Source organism: Moschus berezovskii, chromosome 12 (assembly GCF_049115385.1).
Source record: "Moschus berezovskii isolate FMDL1 chromosome 12, NW_MosBer_1.0, whole genome shotgun sequence".
In the NCBI taxonomy this organism is placed as follows: Eukaryota; Metazoa; Chordata; class Mammalia; order Artiodactyla; family Moschidae; genus Moschus; species Moschus berezovskii.
In genome coordinates this window covers 60,590,971-60,607,089 of record NC_142471.1, presented here as the reverse complement: position 1 = coordinate 60,607,089, position 16,119 = coordinate 60,590,971, and the positions used below count along the sequence as shown (strand labels likewise).

General features: G+C 42.9%; 1 protein-coding gene across 2 annotated transcripts in view; it reads left to right on the top strand.

The window, feature by feature from the left end:
- The window catches only part of MYOF (myoferlin), a 188,929-nt gene that overhangs the window by 46,186 nt on the left and 126,624 nt on the right, over positions 1-16,119 (top strand). For both annotated transcript variants that reach the window (XM_088842143.1, XM_055425068.2), the window contains exons 4-5: positions 10,589-10,697; positions 13,842-13,929. In XM_088842143.1, the coding sequence (XP_088698269.1) occupies positions 10,589-10,697; positions 13,842-13,929 (197 nt within the window). The remainder of the gene's footprint in view (positions 1-10,588; positions 10,698-13,841; positions 13,930-16,119) is intronic.

Here is a 16,119-nt window from a genome sequence, read left to right as displayed (position 1 = left end):
TTTTTGGTTTAGTGTCACCTCCTTTAAAGGAAATTGGCTTGTGGTCTGACTGAACTGTTCTTATTCCCTGTGTAGGAGGCCAAGTCATCATTTCCCAGTCTCTCACTATATTTTGTATCCAAGCAACATCATAGAAAACAGGCCAGGCCAGCCTTGCCTTCAGTGTCCTATAGAGTTCAGACTCACTATAGGGAGTGTGTTCTTCAACTTACAGTGAAATCTCTTTAGAAGTTGTAAATGTTTACATTTTTCTTCAGCTCACTCTACTGTGAAAAATATTTGGGGGATTAAATCTTTCTAGGCTTTCATCTAAACACACACCATCTTTATTACATAAAAAGAAATTTAAGATTTCTTTCACATCTCCTTTCCCCAGACCCCCAAACATAAGAATTTTATGATGAAAAAGCAAATCTTAAGAAAGGAGACTAAAGGTTCCTGGAGGAAGGAATTGTGGTCAGACTTTGTGATTTGCTAAATTTTCATTCCATTCCTGGTCTGTTATATGTTCCATCCTTGACACCCTCTTATGGGGAAGGAAAAGGAGCAGATATTGGATGAGTCAGAATGGAGGCTGTAAAACCTTTCAGGGCCATAAAGGGCCAGCAGATGGCTTTGTGTTTTAGGCAAGCCTGCTCTCCCCAGTTAACCACAACCCCATCACTCCTTATTGCCTTACCTAACACTCACTGTACTCCACATTTCTGTTATTGGCCTCACCTTTCCTCCTGACACCCTGTGGGAATCTACATTTGACTCCTGATGTTATAGGCCAATACATTTGGAGGCAGAAAGCTTGCCTACTATTCTGGATTGTTCATTATGGAGATATTCTATATATTTCCTACCCCCCACAAATCAACAAACAAAGGCATTAAGAGAAATATATAACATGAGATAGTTTTCTGAATAGGCAAACAGGAACATTGATGGGACTTCCCTGGTGGCTCAGACAGTAAAGAATCTACCTGCAATGTGGGAGATCCGGGTTGGGAAAATCCCCTGGAGGAGGGAATGGCAACACACTCCAGTGTTCTTGCCTGGGAAATCCCATGGACAGAGGAGCCTGGTAGCTACAGTCCATGGAGTTGCAGAGAGTTGGACAGGACTGACAAACTAACACTTTTCACTTTCACTTTAGGAGCATTGATGTGTAAGCCAGTAGCAGACTTCCAGAGCTAAAAAGGGTCTGAGGAATTATTTCAGTCTACTCATTTGACGATAATGAAGGGGGCTCAATTTGGGTGACTTAGCCAAGATCTCAGAGGAAATTGGGACACTGAGTTAGGTCTAGAACAGGATTTGTCCAATCCAATGGTTCTCAACCTGTGATGTTTTCACCTATCAGCGGACAACTGGCAATGTTATAGAGATGCCCTAGTAGGTAGAGGCCAGGGGTGCTGAACACCTGACAAAGTGCAGGACAACTCCCTAAAACAAAAAAATTATCCAGTTCAAGTTGTTAGTGGTATTCAGTTCAGTCACTCAGTCGTGTCCAACTCCTTGCAACCCCATGAACCGCAGCACACCAAGCCTCCCTGTCCATCACCAACTCCCGGAGTCTACCCAAACCTATGTCCATTGAGTCGGTGATGCCATCCAACCATCTCATCCTCTGTCATCCCCTTCTCCTCCTGCCCTCAATCTTCCCCAGCATCAGGGTCTTTTCAAATGAGTCAGCTCTTTGAATCAGGTGGCCAAAGTATTGGAGTTTCAGCTTCAACATCAGTCCTTCCAATGAACACCCAGGACTGATCTCCTTTAGGATGGACTGGTTGGATCTTCTTGCAGTCCAGGGACTCTCAAGAGTCTTCTGCAACACCACAGTTCAAAAGTATCAATTCTTCAATGCTCAGCTTTCTTTTTAGTCCAACTCTCACATCCATACATGACCACTGGAAAAACCATTGACTTGACTAGATGGAGCTTTGTTGACAAAGTAATGCCTCTGCTTTTTAATATGCTGTCTAGGTTGGTCATAACTTTCCTTCCAAGGAGTAAGCGTCTTTTAATTTCATGGCTACAATCACCATCAGCAGTGATTTGGAGTCCAGAAAAATAGTCAGCCACTGTTTCCCCATCTATTTGCCATGAAGTGATGGGACTGGATGCCATGATCTTAGTTTTCTGAATGTTGAGCTTTAAGCCAACCTTTTCACTCTCCTCTTTCACTTTCATCAAGAGGCTCTTTAGTTCTTCTTCACTTTCTGCCATAAGGGTGGTGTCAGCTGCATATCTGAGGTTATTGATATTTCTCCCGGCAATCTTGATTCCAGCTTGTGCCTCTTCCAGCCCAGCATTTCTCATGATGTACTCTGCATATAAGTGAAATAAGCAGGGTGACAATATACAGCCTTGACATAATCCTTTTCCTATTTGGAGCCAGTCTGTTGTTCCAGGTATGGTTCTAACTGTTGTTTCCTGACCTGCATATAGGTTTCTCAAGAGGCAGGTCAGGTGGTCTGGGATTCCCATCTCTTTCAGTATTTTCCACAGTTTATTGTGATCCACACAGTCAAAGGCTTTGGCATAGTCAGTAAAGCAGAAATAGATGTTTTTCTGGAACTCTCTTGCTTTCTCCATGATCCAGCAGATGTTGGCAATTTGGTCTCTGGTTCCTCTGCCTTTTCTGAAACCAGCTTGAACATCTGGAAGTTCACGGTTCACGTATTGCTAAAGCTTGGCTTGGAGAATTTTGCGCCTCACTTTACTAGCGTGTGAGATGAGTGCAATTGTGCGGTAGTTTGAGCATTCTTTGGCATTGCCTTTCTTTGGGATTGGAAGGAAAACTGACATTTTCCAGTCCTGTGGCCACTGCTGAGTTTTCCAAATTTGCTGGCATATTGAGTGCAGCACTTTCACAGCGTCATCTTTCAGGATTTGAAATAGCTCAACTGCAATTCCATCACTTCCACTAGCTTTGTTCGTAGTGATGCTTCCTAAGGCCCACTTGACTTCACATTCCAAGATGTCTGGCTCTAGGTGAGTGATCACACCATTGTGACTGTCTGGGTCATGAAGATCTTTTTTGTACAGTTCTTCTGTGTATTCTTGCCACTCTTCTTAATATCTTCTGCTTCTGTTAGGTCCCTACCATTTCTGTCCTTTATTGAGCCCATCTTTGCATGAAATATTCCCTTGGTATCTCTAATTTTCTTGAAGAGATTCTTGTCTTTCCTATTCTGTTGTTTTCCTCTATTTCTTTGCATTGATTGCAGAGGAAGGCTTTCTTATCTCTTCTTGCTATTCTTTGGAACTCCGCATTCAAATGGGTATATCTTTCCTTTTCTCCTTTGCTTTTTGCTTCCCTTCTTTTCACATCTATTTGTAAGGCCTCTTCAGACAGCCATTTTGCTTTTTTTCATTTCATTTTCTTGGGGATGGTCTTGATTCCTGTCTCCTGTACAATGTCAGGAACCTCTGTCCATAGTTCATCAGGCACTCTATCAGATCTAGTCCCTTAAATCTATTTCTCACTTCCACTGTATAGTCATAAGGGATTTGATTTGGGTCATACCTGAAGGTCTAGTGGTTTTCTTCACTTTCTTCAATTTTAGTTTGAATTTGGCAATAAGGAGTTCATGATCTGAGCCACAGTCAGCTCCTGATCTTGTTTTTGCTGACTGTATAGAGCTTCTCCATCTTTGGCTGCAAAGAATATAATCAATCTAAGTGTTGACCATCTAGTGATGTCCATGTGTAGTCTTCTCTTGTGTTGTTGGAAGAAGGTGTTTGCTATGACCAATGCGTTGCCTTGGCAGAACTCTATTAGCCTTTGCCCTGCTTTATTCTGTACTCCAAGGCCAAATTTGCCTGTTACTATGCAGATGTTTCTTGACTTCCTACCTTTGCATTCCAGTCCCCTACAATTAAAAGGACATCTTTTTTGGCTGTTAGTTCTAGAAGGTCTTGTAGGTCTTCATAGAACTGTTCAGCTTCTTCAGCGTTACTGGTCGGGGCATAGATTGGATTACCGTGATATTGAATGGTTTGCCTTGGAAATGAACAGAGATCATTCTCTCGTTTTTGAGATTTCATCCAAGTACTGCATTTTGGACTCTTTTGTTGACCATGATGGCTACTCCATTTCTTCTAAGGGATTCCTGCCCACAGTAGTAGATATAATGTCATCTGGGTTAAATTCACCCATTCCAGTCCATCTTAGTTGGTTGATTCCTAGAATGTCGATGTTAACTCTTGTCATCTCCTGTTTGACCACTTCCAATTTGCCTTGATTCATGGACCGAACATTCCAGGTTCCTATGCAATATTGCTCTTCATAGTATCAGACTTTACTTCTGTCACCAGTCCCATCCACAACTGGGTGTTGTTTTTGCTTTGGCTCCATCCCTTCATTCTTTCTGGAGTTACTTCTTCACTGCTCTCCAGTAGCATATTCTGCACCTACCAACCTGGGGTGTATGTTAATAAATTTCCATCCAACTCCAGACCAATCCATTTTCTACTTCAGCAGTGTCCATCATGTGTTTTTTGTTTTGTTCTGGGAATTATGTATTGTTAATAAAGATTCAGGTCATTTAAACTTTAGCAAAAGCAGATCAGTACATGTTCAATGTACAATATTATGATTTTAATCATAAAGTTAGGTTATGAATCATGGAAGCATGAGGAAGAAAATCCAGTGTGTTTCCATGTCTTTCAGGGTGAGTACCAGTTAGATAACTTTTAAACTTGTAGTTGTCACATTTTTTAGACTTGAACATTTTCTAAATTTAATTTTACTTTCAGTTCAGTCACTCAGTCGTGTCCGACTCTTTGTGAACCCATGAATTACAGCACGCCAGGCCTCCCTGTCCATCACCAACTCCCAGAGTTCACTCAACCTCATGTCCATCGAGTCGGTGATGCCATCCAGCCATCTCATCCTCTGTCAGGAACAAAAATATATCTTTTTAGGCTGTCACGGTTGGCTACCAAAGTGAATAATTCCACTTGATTGATTTTTCCATCTAACATTTGACAAATGACATTTCAATTTCTTATTCAAATTCCTCATTGTTGGGCTGTATTATTTTCGATTTATTTTTAATTGGAGGATAATTACAATGTTGTGTTGGTTTCTGCCATATAACAATGTGAATCAGCCCTAAGTATACATACATCCCATCCATCTTGAGCCTCCCTCCCAGCCACCCACCCCATCCCACCCCTCTGGGTCATTACAGAGCACCTGGTTGAGCTCCCTACATTATACAGTGGTTTCCCATTTTATACATGGTCGTGTGTATGTGTCAGTGCTACTATCTCAATTTGTCCCACCCTCTCCTTCCCCCAGTGTGTCCACAAATCTGTCCTCTATGTCTGCATCTCTATTCCTGCCCTGCAACAGGTTCATCAGTACAATTTTTTTCTATATTTCATATGTATGTGTTAATATATGATATTTGTTTTTCTCTTTATGATCTACTTCATTCTGTATAACAGGCTCTAGGTTCATTCACCTCATTTCAACTGACTCAAATTCATTCCTTTTTATGTCTGAGTAATATTCCTTTGTATACATGTACCACCACTTCTTTAGCCATTCATCTGTTGATGGACGTCTAGGTTGTTTCTATGCCCTGGCTATCGCAATTAGTGCTACAGTGAACATTGGGATCAGTTCAGTTCAGTTCAGTTCAGTCGCTCAGTCGTGTCCGACTCTCCGCGACCCCATGAATCACAGCACGCCAGGCCTCCCTGTCCATCACCAACTCCCGGAGTTCACTCAAACTCATGTCCATCGAGTCGGTGATGCCATCCAGCCATCTCATTCTCCGTCGTCCCCTTCTCCTCCCGCCCCCAACCTCTCCCAGCATCAGAGTCTTTTCCAGTGAGTCAACTCGTCGCATGAGGTGGCCAAAGTATTGCAGTTTCAGCTTTAGCATCAGTCCCTCCAATGAACATCCAGGATTGATCTCCTCTAGAATGGACTGGTTGGATCTCCTTGCAGTATAAGGGACTCTCAAGAGTCTTCTCCAACACCACAGTTCAAAAGCATCGATTCTTCGGCGATCAGCCTTCTTCACAGTCCAACTCTCACATCCATACATGACCACGGGAAAAACCATTGCCTTGACTAGACGGACCTTGGTTGGCAAAGTAATGTCTCTGCTTTTTAATATACTATCAAGGTTGGTCATAACTTTCCTTCCAAGGAGCAAGCGTCTTTTAATTTCATGGCTGCAATCAGCATCTGCAGTGATTTTGGAGCCCAAAAAAACGAAGTCTGACAGTGTTTCCACTGTTTTTCCATCTATTTCCCATGAAGTGATGGGACCAGATGCCATGATCTTTGTTTTCTGAATGTTGAGCTTCAAGCCAACCTTTTCACTCTCCTCTTTCACTTTCATCAAGAGGCTTTTGAGTTCCTCTTCACTTTCTGCCATAAGGGTAGTGTCATCTGCATATCTGAGGTTATTGATATTTCTCCCGGCAATCTTGATTCCAGCTTGTGCTTCTTCCAGCCCAGCGTTCCTCATGATGTACTCTGCATATAAGTTAAATAAGCAAGGTGACAATATACAACCTTGACGTACATGTGTCTTTTTGAATTATGGCTTTCTCGAGGCATATGCCTAGTAATGGGATTGCTGGGTCATATGGTAGTTTCGGAGAAGGCAATGCCAAGCCACTCCAGTACTCTTGCCTAGAAAATCCCATGGATGGAGGAGCCTGGTGGGCTGCAGTCCGTGGGGTCGCTAAGCGTCAGACCAACTGAGCGACTTCACTTTCACTTTTCACTTTCACACATTGGAGAAGGAAATGGCAACCCACTCCAGTGTTCTTGCCTGGAGAATCCCAGGGACGGGGGAGCCTGGTGGGCTGCTGTCTATGGGGTCACACAGAGTCGGACACGACTGAAGTGACTTAGCATAGCATAGCATGGTAGTTTTATTCCTAGTTTTTAAAGGAATCTCTATACTGCTTTCCATAGTGGCTATATCAATTTACATTCCCACCAACAGTGCAAGCGGGTTCCCTTTGCTCCACATCCTCTCCAGCTTTTATTGTTTTTAGATTTTTTGATGATGGCCATTCTGACCACTGTGAGGTGATACCTCATTGTAGTTTTAATTTTCATTTCTCTAATAATTAATGTTTAGCATTTTTTTCATGTGTTTGTTGGCCATCTGTATGTCTTGTATGTTTGGAGAAAGTTTTCAAATTTTTTTCTTGTTTTGAAAAACATAACAAATTGGCTAACCTCTTGGCCTACTGTCTTAAAATATGGAGAGAAGTTCATGAAAACTCACACCCTGTGGGGCGGAGGGAGACGTGGAAGAGATTTTCAAGTGCTCTCACTTTGTGTGATGATTCCCTGTTTCATCACGTGGAGATGGAGTCCTGGACAGCCCCTTGACCTCAATATATCAGGAAAATAAAAATCCAAGTGAGAAGAAAACGTACTCATGTTAAAATAAGAAAAGAAAACTAACATATTGAATGAACATACTTATCTGAAAAATTACTCTGTAAAGGTCCCATCAATTCTCAGCATTAACAGAGAGAACTAATTTCTATATTGACCTAAAAGGGCTGGAAAGTTCACTCTTAATCCTCTGGAAGCAAAATTTTTCTTTGCCATTGTCATTAACTGACTCTACTTGTGATATTAGAAGAGATGAGAACCCTTCACGGTTGATTTAATGTTGTGTGTGTATTCGGTCCAAGTTGGTGCACTGTTTCAAGAAACCATGTGCAAATGGTTCACATTGTTGGGTAAATTATGTGATACAGGGTGCCATCACAATCTTCAGTCTTGTGCAGTATAGCTATGAGGAGGGCATGGCAACCCACTCAAGTATTCTTGCCTGGAGAATCCCCATGGACAGAGGAGTCTGGCGGGCTGCAGTCCATGGGGTCCCAAAGAATAGGACACGAGTGAGTGACTAAGCACAGCGCAATATACCTATGCACGGAAAGTGAAGTCACTTATTCCGAGTCACTGGACATATGTGGTTGGATGACAGAACCCAGATCTACAATCGGGTCCAATTTCTGAGGTCCGAGTGTGGGAGGAGAATACAGATATATGTCAGTTTAAAAATAATGTATCTATGTTGACATCAACTTTCACTTCCTGATTTGTAAAAGAAAATGTAGTACATTTTTATAGTACATTTTGGAGAAATGAATATTTCTCCACAGGGGGAACATTCTTGAATTTGTTTTTGCCTGAAAGCCCAAAGCTTTTTTTTTATTCTCAACTAGAGTTTCTTCACAGTGGGTTTTTTGGTATAAGGAATTTCTTCTGTCGTTTTGAAGACTTGATGTTCAGCTTTCTCATTTATTCTGATGATATTCCATGCTATCATATCTTCTATTGGTTGGTATAAGTCACTGCAAATATAGACAAGATGTAAGTAAATAACATTTAAAAATTCTTACTATGTCTGTTTTCCTGTTTCAGTATCTATACTGAGAGCACACCCCTGGACTCTCTTTGCTTTTTTATTACGTTTCACAAAAGGGCTTCCCTGATAGCTCAGTTGTTTTTTTTTTTTTTTTTTTAATTTATTTTATTGGAGGCAAATTACCTTACATTAATATATTGGTTGGTTTTGCCATACATTGACATGAATCCACCCCGGGTGTACATGTGTTCTCTTTCTTGAACCCCCCTCCCAGCTCAGTTGTTAAGAATCCGCCTGCAATGCAAGAGATCTCAGTTCAATTCCTGGGTCAGGAAGATCCGCTAGAGAAGGGGTAGGCTACCCACTCCAGTATTCTTGGGCTTCCCTGTGGCTCAGCTGGTAAAGAATCCGCCTGCAATGCGGGAGACCTGGGTTCAATCCCTGGATTGGGAAGATCCTCTGGAGAAGGTCTGGCCTAGAGAATTCTATGGACTGTATAGTCCATGAGGTTGCAAAGAGTTGGACTTGATTGAGTGATTTTCACTTACAAAAGGAGCTCCTTCAATTCACCTACTCTCATATCCTATAATACTTTATAACCCCCAATTTACAGACTGTATTCCACAGGTTACACTTTTGTATTGACTAACTCCCTGGGGATATAGGTTCTCTAAAATTTTTTTTTTGATCACATGTCCTAACTACAAAAAAATGTTTCTTTCCTTCATTCAGTAAATATCTATTGATAAAAAATAAAACTGTGTCCCCAGCTCTGGGGTTAGAGTAATGAACAACAGGAAACACTTCCAAGAGTTTACTCTAGTGAGGAGGAACACGGGTGTACTTCTGCACCAGTGTGTTGTGTGCACAAGGTGGATGGTCAGAACCGCAGTGAGATATCACCTAACACCTGTCAGCATGGCCATGGTCAGAAGGACCACAGGTAACAAATGTTGGCAGGGATCTGGGGAAAAGGGAAGCCCAGTACGTTGTTGTAATTGTAAATTGGTGCAGCCACGATGGAGAACAGCATGGAGGTTCCTCAGAAAACTAGAAATAGAGCTACCATAGGATCCAGCAATTCTACTTGGATATATATCAAAAAAAACAAAAACTCTAATTCAATGAGATATCTGCACTCCAATGTTTGTAGCAGTATTATTTAGAATAACCAAGATATGGAAGCAACCTAAGTGTTCATCAGCTGATGAATGACTAAAGAAGATGTGGCGCGCGCACACACACACACACACTCAGTGGAATGTTAACCATAAAAGAGAATGAAATTTGCACAACATGGACAGACCTAGAGGGTATTATGCTTAGTGAGTGAAAAAAGTCAGACAGAAAAAAGCAAATACTGTATGTTATCACTAATGAATGAATATAACAAAAAAATACAAAAGGTGGATGGCTAAGTGGTAGAGGCTGAATATAATCCCTTGGGGTCTTGGAAGAGAGAGAAGTACACACATCCAATTTTTGAATGATGCTGCATAGCATTTGGTTAACAAGCTCGCCCGTCAATAAACTAGCAACCTTTTCAAGAAGGTCAACTTGGAGGGATGTTTTTTACAGTAGGCAGTTTTGTTTTAAATTATTTATTTTAATTGGAGGCTAGTTACTTTACAATATTGTGGTGGTTTTCTCCATACATACATCAACATGAATCACCCATAGGTGTACAGATGTCCCCCCATCCTGAAACCTCCACCCACCTCCCTCCCCACCCCATTCCTCTGGGTTGTCTCAGAGCACCAGCTTTGAGTGCCCTGCTTCATATGTAGAACTTGCACTGGTCATCTATTTTACGTATGGTAATAAACACGTGTTAATGCTATTCTCTCATATCGTCCGACCCTCAAGTAGGCAATGTTTTATGAGTTCTTTTAAATTTCCATTGCAGAAGAATGCCTAAATTTTGTCCTATTTTTCTCTCTCCTTGGATTCTTCAGGGCTTTGTCTTTCAGCCATTGATTTCATTTGTGACTTGAAATTTCACAGGCATCATAGTGTGACTCTTGAAATGACTACTTGTTACGGAGAAGTGATGTCTAATATGTGATTGCTGTAAAAATATCCTGCTAAGGAGAGCACAAAATGGCCCACATTTCATTAAGAGTGATTTTTAATGATAGCATATGAACAGTAAGAGAATTGGGAGGCCCAATGAGTAAATGGAAATATGCCTCTTATGTAGGTTACTGTGTGCTTTCTCTTTTCCCCTGCAGGTTAATTGGCACGGCCACCGTAGCCCTGAAGGACCTGATGGGTGACCAGAGCAGATCACTGCCCTACAAACTGATCTCCCTGCTAAACGAAAGGGGACAAGAGACTGGGGTGAGCACTTCCCTCTTGTTGAATGGCTTTGAAGTGATATGGTTAAGCACAAAGATTCATTAAGATAAGTGTGACATTATAATTAGTTCACTACACACAGAAACACACATACGCGAACCAATTGTTTTTGAGATAAATAGGTGTATTTGCACATGATATGGCCTCATCCTATACTCTTACTGACAATACTGCAGGTTAGATAAATTTGATTTTCTGTGGCAGAAATGCTACAGCTTGAGTGGGACCCTCTCTTGGTACAGCTCTGTGTGTATTCACTGAGGTGTTAACGTTTGCGTGGTGAGTGTAGCTCATGTGTCAGACACACTTTGAAACATTCTGTAGAAGGTAATTCATTAATATTAAACCAGAATATCAAGATGTTCATATCATGATCTTTATAATTATCTTGGCAGCTGAATGTTTTCTGATCACAGCCTCTCTAAATAAGTATACACTGATATTGTCTGATATGAGCCCAGAAGAGAGACTTTCTGAAATGTGCTAAAAAAATTTGACTCAAGTATCACAACTCTCACATTAAAAAAAAAAAACTTTTATTTACTTATTTTTTGGTTGTGCTGTGTCTGCACTACTGTGCGGGCTATTCTATAGTTGGGGCACACAGGCTTCTCATTGCTGCGGCTTCTCTTCTTGCTGAGCACAGGCTCTAGGGTGCACAGGCTTCCGTAGTTGCAGCACATGGGCTCAGTAGTTGTCTTTCTCAGACTCTAAAGCACAGGCTTAGTAGTTGTGGCTCATGGGTTTTGTTGCTCTGCAGCACGTGGGGGTCTTCTGGACCAGGGATCAAACTCATGTCTCCTGCATTGGCAGGTGGATTCTTTACCACTGAGCCACCAGCTAAATCCCCTCAGATTTCTTAGGATTGCTAACAAGTACTCATAAAGCTTGTCTTGTTAACCTCTGACACCTTCATTTTCCGAACAATTTATTTGGCGTGGGAGCCTGGGCAAATGGGAGAAACTTTAAAAGAGGCCCTCCCTGTAGGCAAGACTACATTAATGCCCATTAGGAATGTCGGTTTTGCTAGTCTAGTCTCCAAAACATATAGGTTTGCTTTTAATTAGCATTCTAATCATAAAACGTAAATTCAGAATACCAGCTCTCATCTATCTACCCAAAACCTGACTGAGAAATGATACTAAGGGAAGATGTTACAAGGCAGTGATGTTTCTGGGTGTTTTTCTTCTCTTTAAAGCACCTGTATAAGAGACTGCAACCCACTCCAGTGTTCTTGCCTGGAGAATCTCAGGGACGGGAGAGCTTTGTGGGCTTCCGTCTATGGGGTCACACAGAGTCGGACACGACTGAAGTGACTTAGCAGCAGCAGCATAAGAGACTGCAAAAGAGACATAGGCATTTAGAACAGTCTTTGGGACTCTGTGGGAGAGGGTGAAGGTGGAATGATTGGGGAGAATGGAATTGTAGCATGTATATTATCATAAGTGACCAGTCCAGGTTCGACGCATAAATTTTCCTCTGTTCAAAAAAAAAAAAAGAAAAACAAAAAAAAAAATAAATAAAGCAGAGAAGGAAAGCGTATGTAGAACCCTGAAATGGCAGAACTGTGGTGATTGAATGGAGTAAGGAAGTGTAAGGTCCTGGCCCTCTGGTTTCTTTTCACCCCCATTAGGGGGCCTTCAGCACCTCTGAGAATCCTGAGGTTATCGGGAAACCATTGGTGGACTCTTGACCATTGATGGTCAAGCCATTCATGGACTCTTCCAGGGTTTGAAAGCTGAATTCTTGGATTAAGTTTGGCAGTTGAGACCCTAATTGCATTCCTCTTGTTCGCTTGTAGCCATGAGACACTGTTCTTCCAATTCTGTATTTGCCAAGAGACTGCTGTCAGAGACATCATTTACTTTCCTGTTCAGTGTCTCCCAGGTCATAGTTCCTAAGTTGGCAAAGAATGTGCTGATCCATATGGGAATATTCACCGATGACTAGACAGGTGGGAAAAAACAGGGCAATACATGATGTGTGTGTGTGTTAAGAGTTTACCAGGTGAGCAAAAGTAGCAGCAAATGAAAGTGTGGGAGATGCCCATTTAAATTTGAATTTCAGATAAGCAATGAGTCCTTTTGTAGGATAGGTATGTCCCCAACTTTATGCCCTATATTTTTTTCTGATAACCCGGGTAGAATGTGAGTGTGGCCCATTCTTATTTTCAAAGGACATCTTTTATTCTGAGATTTATCCTTCCTCGTTTTGCTGTTGAGATCCTTTATTTTGTGAAATGCTTATAATAGTAGAATGTAGTTGTGGGCATGAGTTTGACAAAATAAAATTAGTGACCCTATGTTGAGTCCCACTAGCAAACTCTTTTGAAATTTTATCAGTTCACTAAATATGAAAGTATAGGAAACTCTGCACTAAAATAATGCTCCACATGAGAAATTTAACTCAGATTTTTTAAATGGAAATATTTTTATTTCCTATAATGAGTTTAGTATGTTTCTTCCTTTCTGATAATGAAAGTTTATGTAACATTTTTTGTTCTTCTACTTACCTTGGCTTCTAGCCAACTTGGGGTCATATTTAACGCAAGAGGAGTGGTACTTATGTTCTGCCTCATATTCTGCATATTTGTTTCCTCTTTCATCAGACTTGTTTCCCTTTTTTGAATCCCATTTTATGAATCACATTATTCTATAACTTTTCATTAGCCACATAAATATCTTTTTGGAGAGAAGTGTAAAAATAAATTTTAGCAATTAACAAAGATGTCAGTGAATGAACAAAAACCTTAATCACTTAAGATGAGCCTTTGGGACTGTAATTCTGTGATTGGAGGCCATCTCCAGCCTAGGAAGGAGGCTCATGACAAGTTCATGCTTGTTTGTCACAACTTTCCTCCAGTTTATGAGGCTGCCCCTTAGCAATGATACACTTGGCAACCTGTACCAGGTACCTGTTTTTGCAGGTATTCCCAGTTCACCTGGGCTCACATTTGGGAAGATACGAACAGTGGAGGGTGTGTCACCCTTCTCTCTGTCTCCTCACTTTCCCATCCCCCTGCTCACCCCTTTGAAAACTTTTACTGCTGCTGAATTGATTTGTGTTGTGTCTGAAGCATTTTGATGCCCTGCACTGATTCTGTCTACAATGAATTTTTCTGCCCAGGCCACAATTGACCTGGTGATTGGCTATCATCCACCTTCAGCTCCACATCCAAATGACCCCGGTGGGACCAGCATGCCAGGCATGGGAGGTAAGCTGACTCTCCAGAAGTCCCAGCCTATGCCTTTAGTAAGGGAATCTACTAAAGGCACACAAGGACTCACCAGGAAAGCTTTCCTTGTCACTAGACTCTCTATGGGCTTCCCTGGTGGTTCAGTCAGTAAAGAATCTGCCTGCAATGCTGGAGACCCAGGTTCAATCTCTGGGTTGGGAAGATCCCTTGGAGTAAGGAACTGTTACCAATCCAGTATTCTTGCCTGGAGAATTCCATAGACAGAAGAGCCTGGTGGGCTACTCTCCATGGGGTTGCAAAGAGCTGGACATGACTGAGCAATTAAAACTTGCACTATTCACTTTCAGACTCTCTAAACCTCCCTGCCCCAGGAGGCAGGTGGAGCTGCCCTGAATTGGGACATTACAAGAGTCTACCAAATACCCTTTAAAGGAGAAGAGACAGTGAGGCAGTTCCTTGTTGTTCCTGAAACTCAGCCTCTGTACATGGGTACCAGATTAAAGAGTTTTGGATAAAGTAGCAACAAATAGCTTTATTGTTTCACCAGGCAAAAGGGCCACAGCTGGCTAATGCCTCAAGACTGTGTGTCTCACCCTGGAGGAGGTAGTGAGGAGTGTTCAAGGAGTGGGGTGTGATCAGTTCGTGGACATTCTTCCGATTGGTTGGTGGTGAGGTAATTGGGAGTCAGCATCATCAACCTTCTGGTTCCAACCGGTCTAGGGTCTACGTGCTTGTGGGCAGCATGCAGTGAACTTCTTCCTCCTAGTTGGGTTTCCAGTATCTGCAAAACAGCTCAAAGGACGTGGCTCAGAATATTATCTATATAGTCCTTGAAGAACTAAAGCTCTTTGACTTTGCTTCATAGCTGAAGTATTATTATTTTGTCTGGCTTGACTGTTCTTTCTTTCTGCATGTTCTCACTTCCCTGATGAAATTTATTCTTTGACTAAAGCTGTTACACAGACAAAAGGCACGACATGAGTGGGGGTCTATTCTGGAAAGCCTCCTAGGTTCCTGCTTGGGTACCTGACTGAGCACCCTCACACAGAGACTGCCCAGCACACAGACTCCAGCAGGAGGTCCCAGGCAAGGCTTTGCTTAGGGTTTGTAGCTTGCACCCTGGACGATGTCAGCTGGTTGTGAGTCTCAAGAGCGGTCTCTGTCTTCACATGTCTGCACCTCCTAAATGTGCCATTACCAGGCTGTGTGCTCAGTTGCCGGTCTCACGGGTTGGAGCCCCTCTGTCCCCCTTGGCCACAACCCCTTCCCACCTCCCAGCAGCCCCCACTCCTTTAACGAAGTGCTTCTGGCTGCACAACCCACCTCGTGCTCCTTGTTCTCGGATGTGGGCCATTCAGGGTGCTGCTCTGGATGGGGTTGGGTCTTAGGGTAAATTTGGGGCTGCAGGTGGATGGACATCTATAAGACAGGCCTTTCACACAGCGGAGTCGGACCTCCTCCTGGTGTCTTTCCAGGGTGACATGATGCTGCACGTCTCTCTCTGCCTTCCTCTGCCTGCAGGTGTGTTACCAGACACCCCTGTCTCCCCAGCCTTGACGTGCACCCCAGGAAGGGAGGGCCCACTCACCCCGCCACACTCACTGCCACCTGGACATTCTCCTTCCTGGAGGGGCGCCGTAATCCTGGTTCCTGCCAGTCTTGGTTCTCAGGACCTTTCTTCTCTGCACTTCTCAGAACTCGGCGCTTTGAGCACCTGAGAGGTTTTCTCGGGACCTGCAGCAGCACCTCCTTTCCTGCCTTGCAGCATCTGTCCCCTTCCTGTGTGACTTTCTGTCTGCCTCAGCCTCATCCCAGCCATTGCCCCTGCTCACGCACCCTGCAGATGGCTCACTATTATGGTTTGGACCTATTTACTGACCCGGCCGTTGTGTGTTCAGCATTAGTCACCTGGCTCCTCCTTCCTCAGAGGTAGTTATGACTGACATAGCCCCTTACCTCTTATAAGGACAGCAACACATCAGCAATGCACTCTGCCTTCACCCTCTTCCCAGTGGCACCTCAGGCACGCTGCTTGGTCCTCTAACTCTCGGCCTCACAAGGGCCCCGCAGTGGCTCGAGAACATCTGTGGCTCCCTTTTCTGTCACAGCCTTGATGACGGAGGCACCACGGAGGAAACAGTGGGGTCCTGAGCAGCACTCCAGGATGGCCTGAGTGGTCCAACCCATTTCCTTCCCGCCGCCTCCACC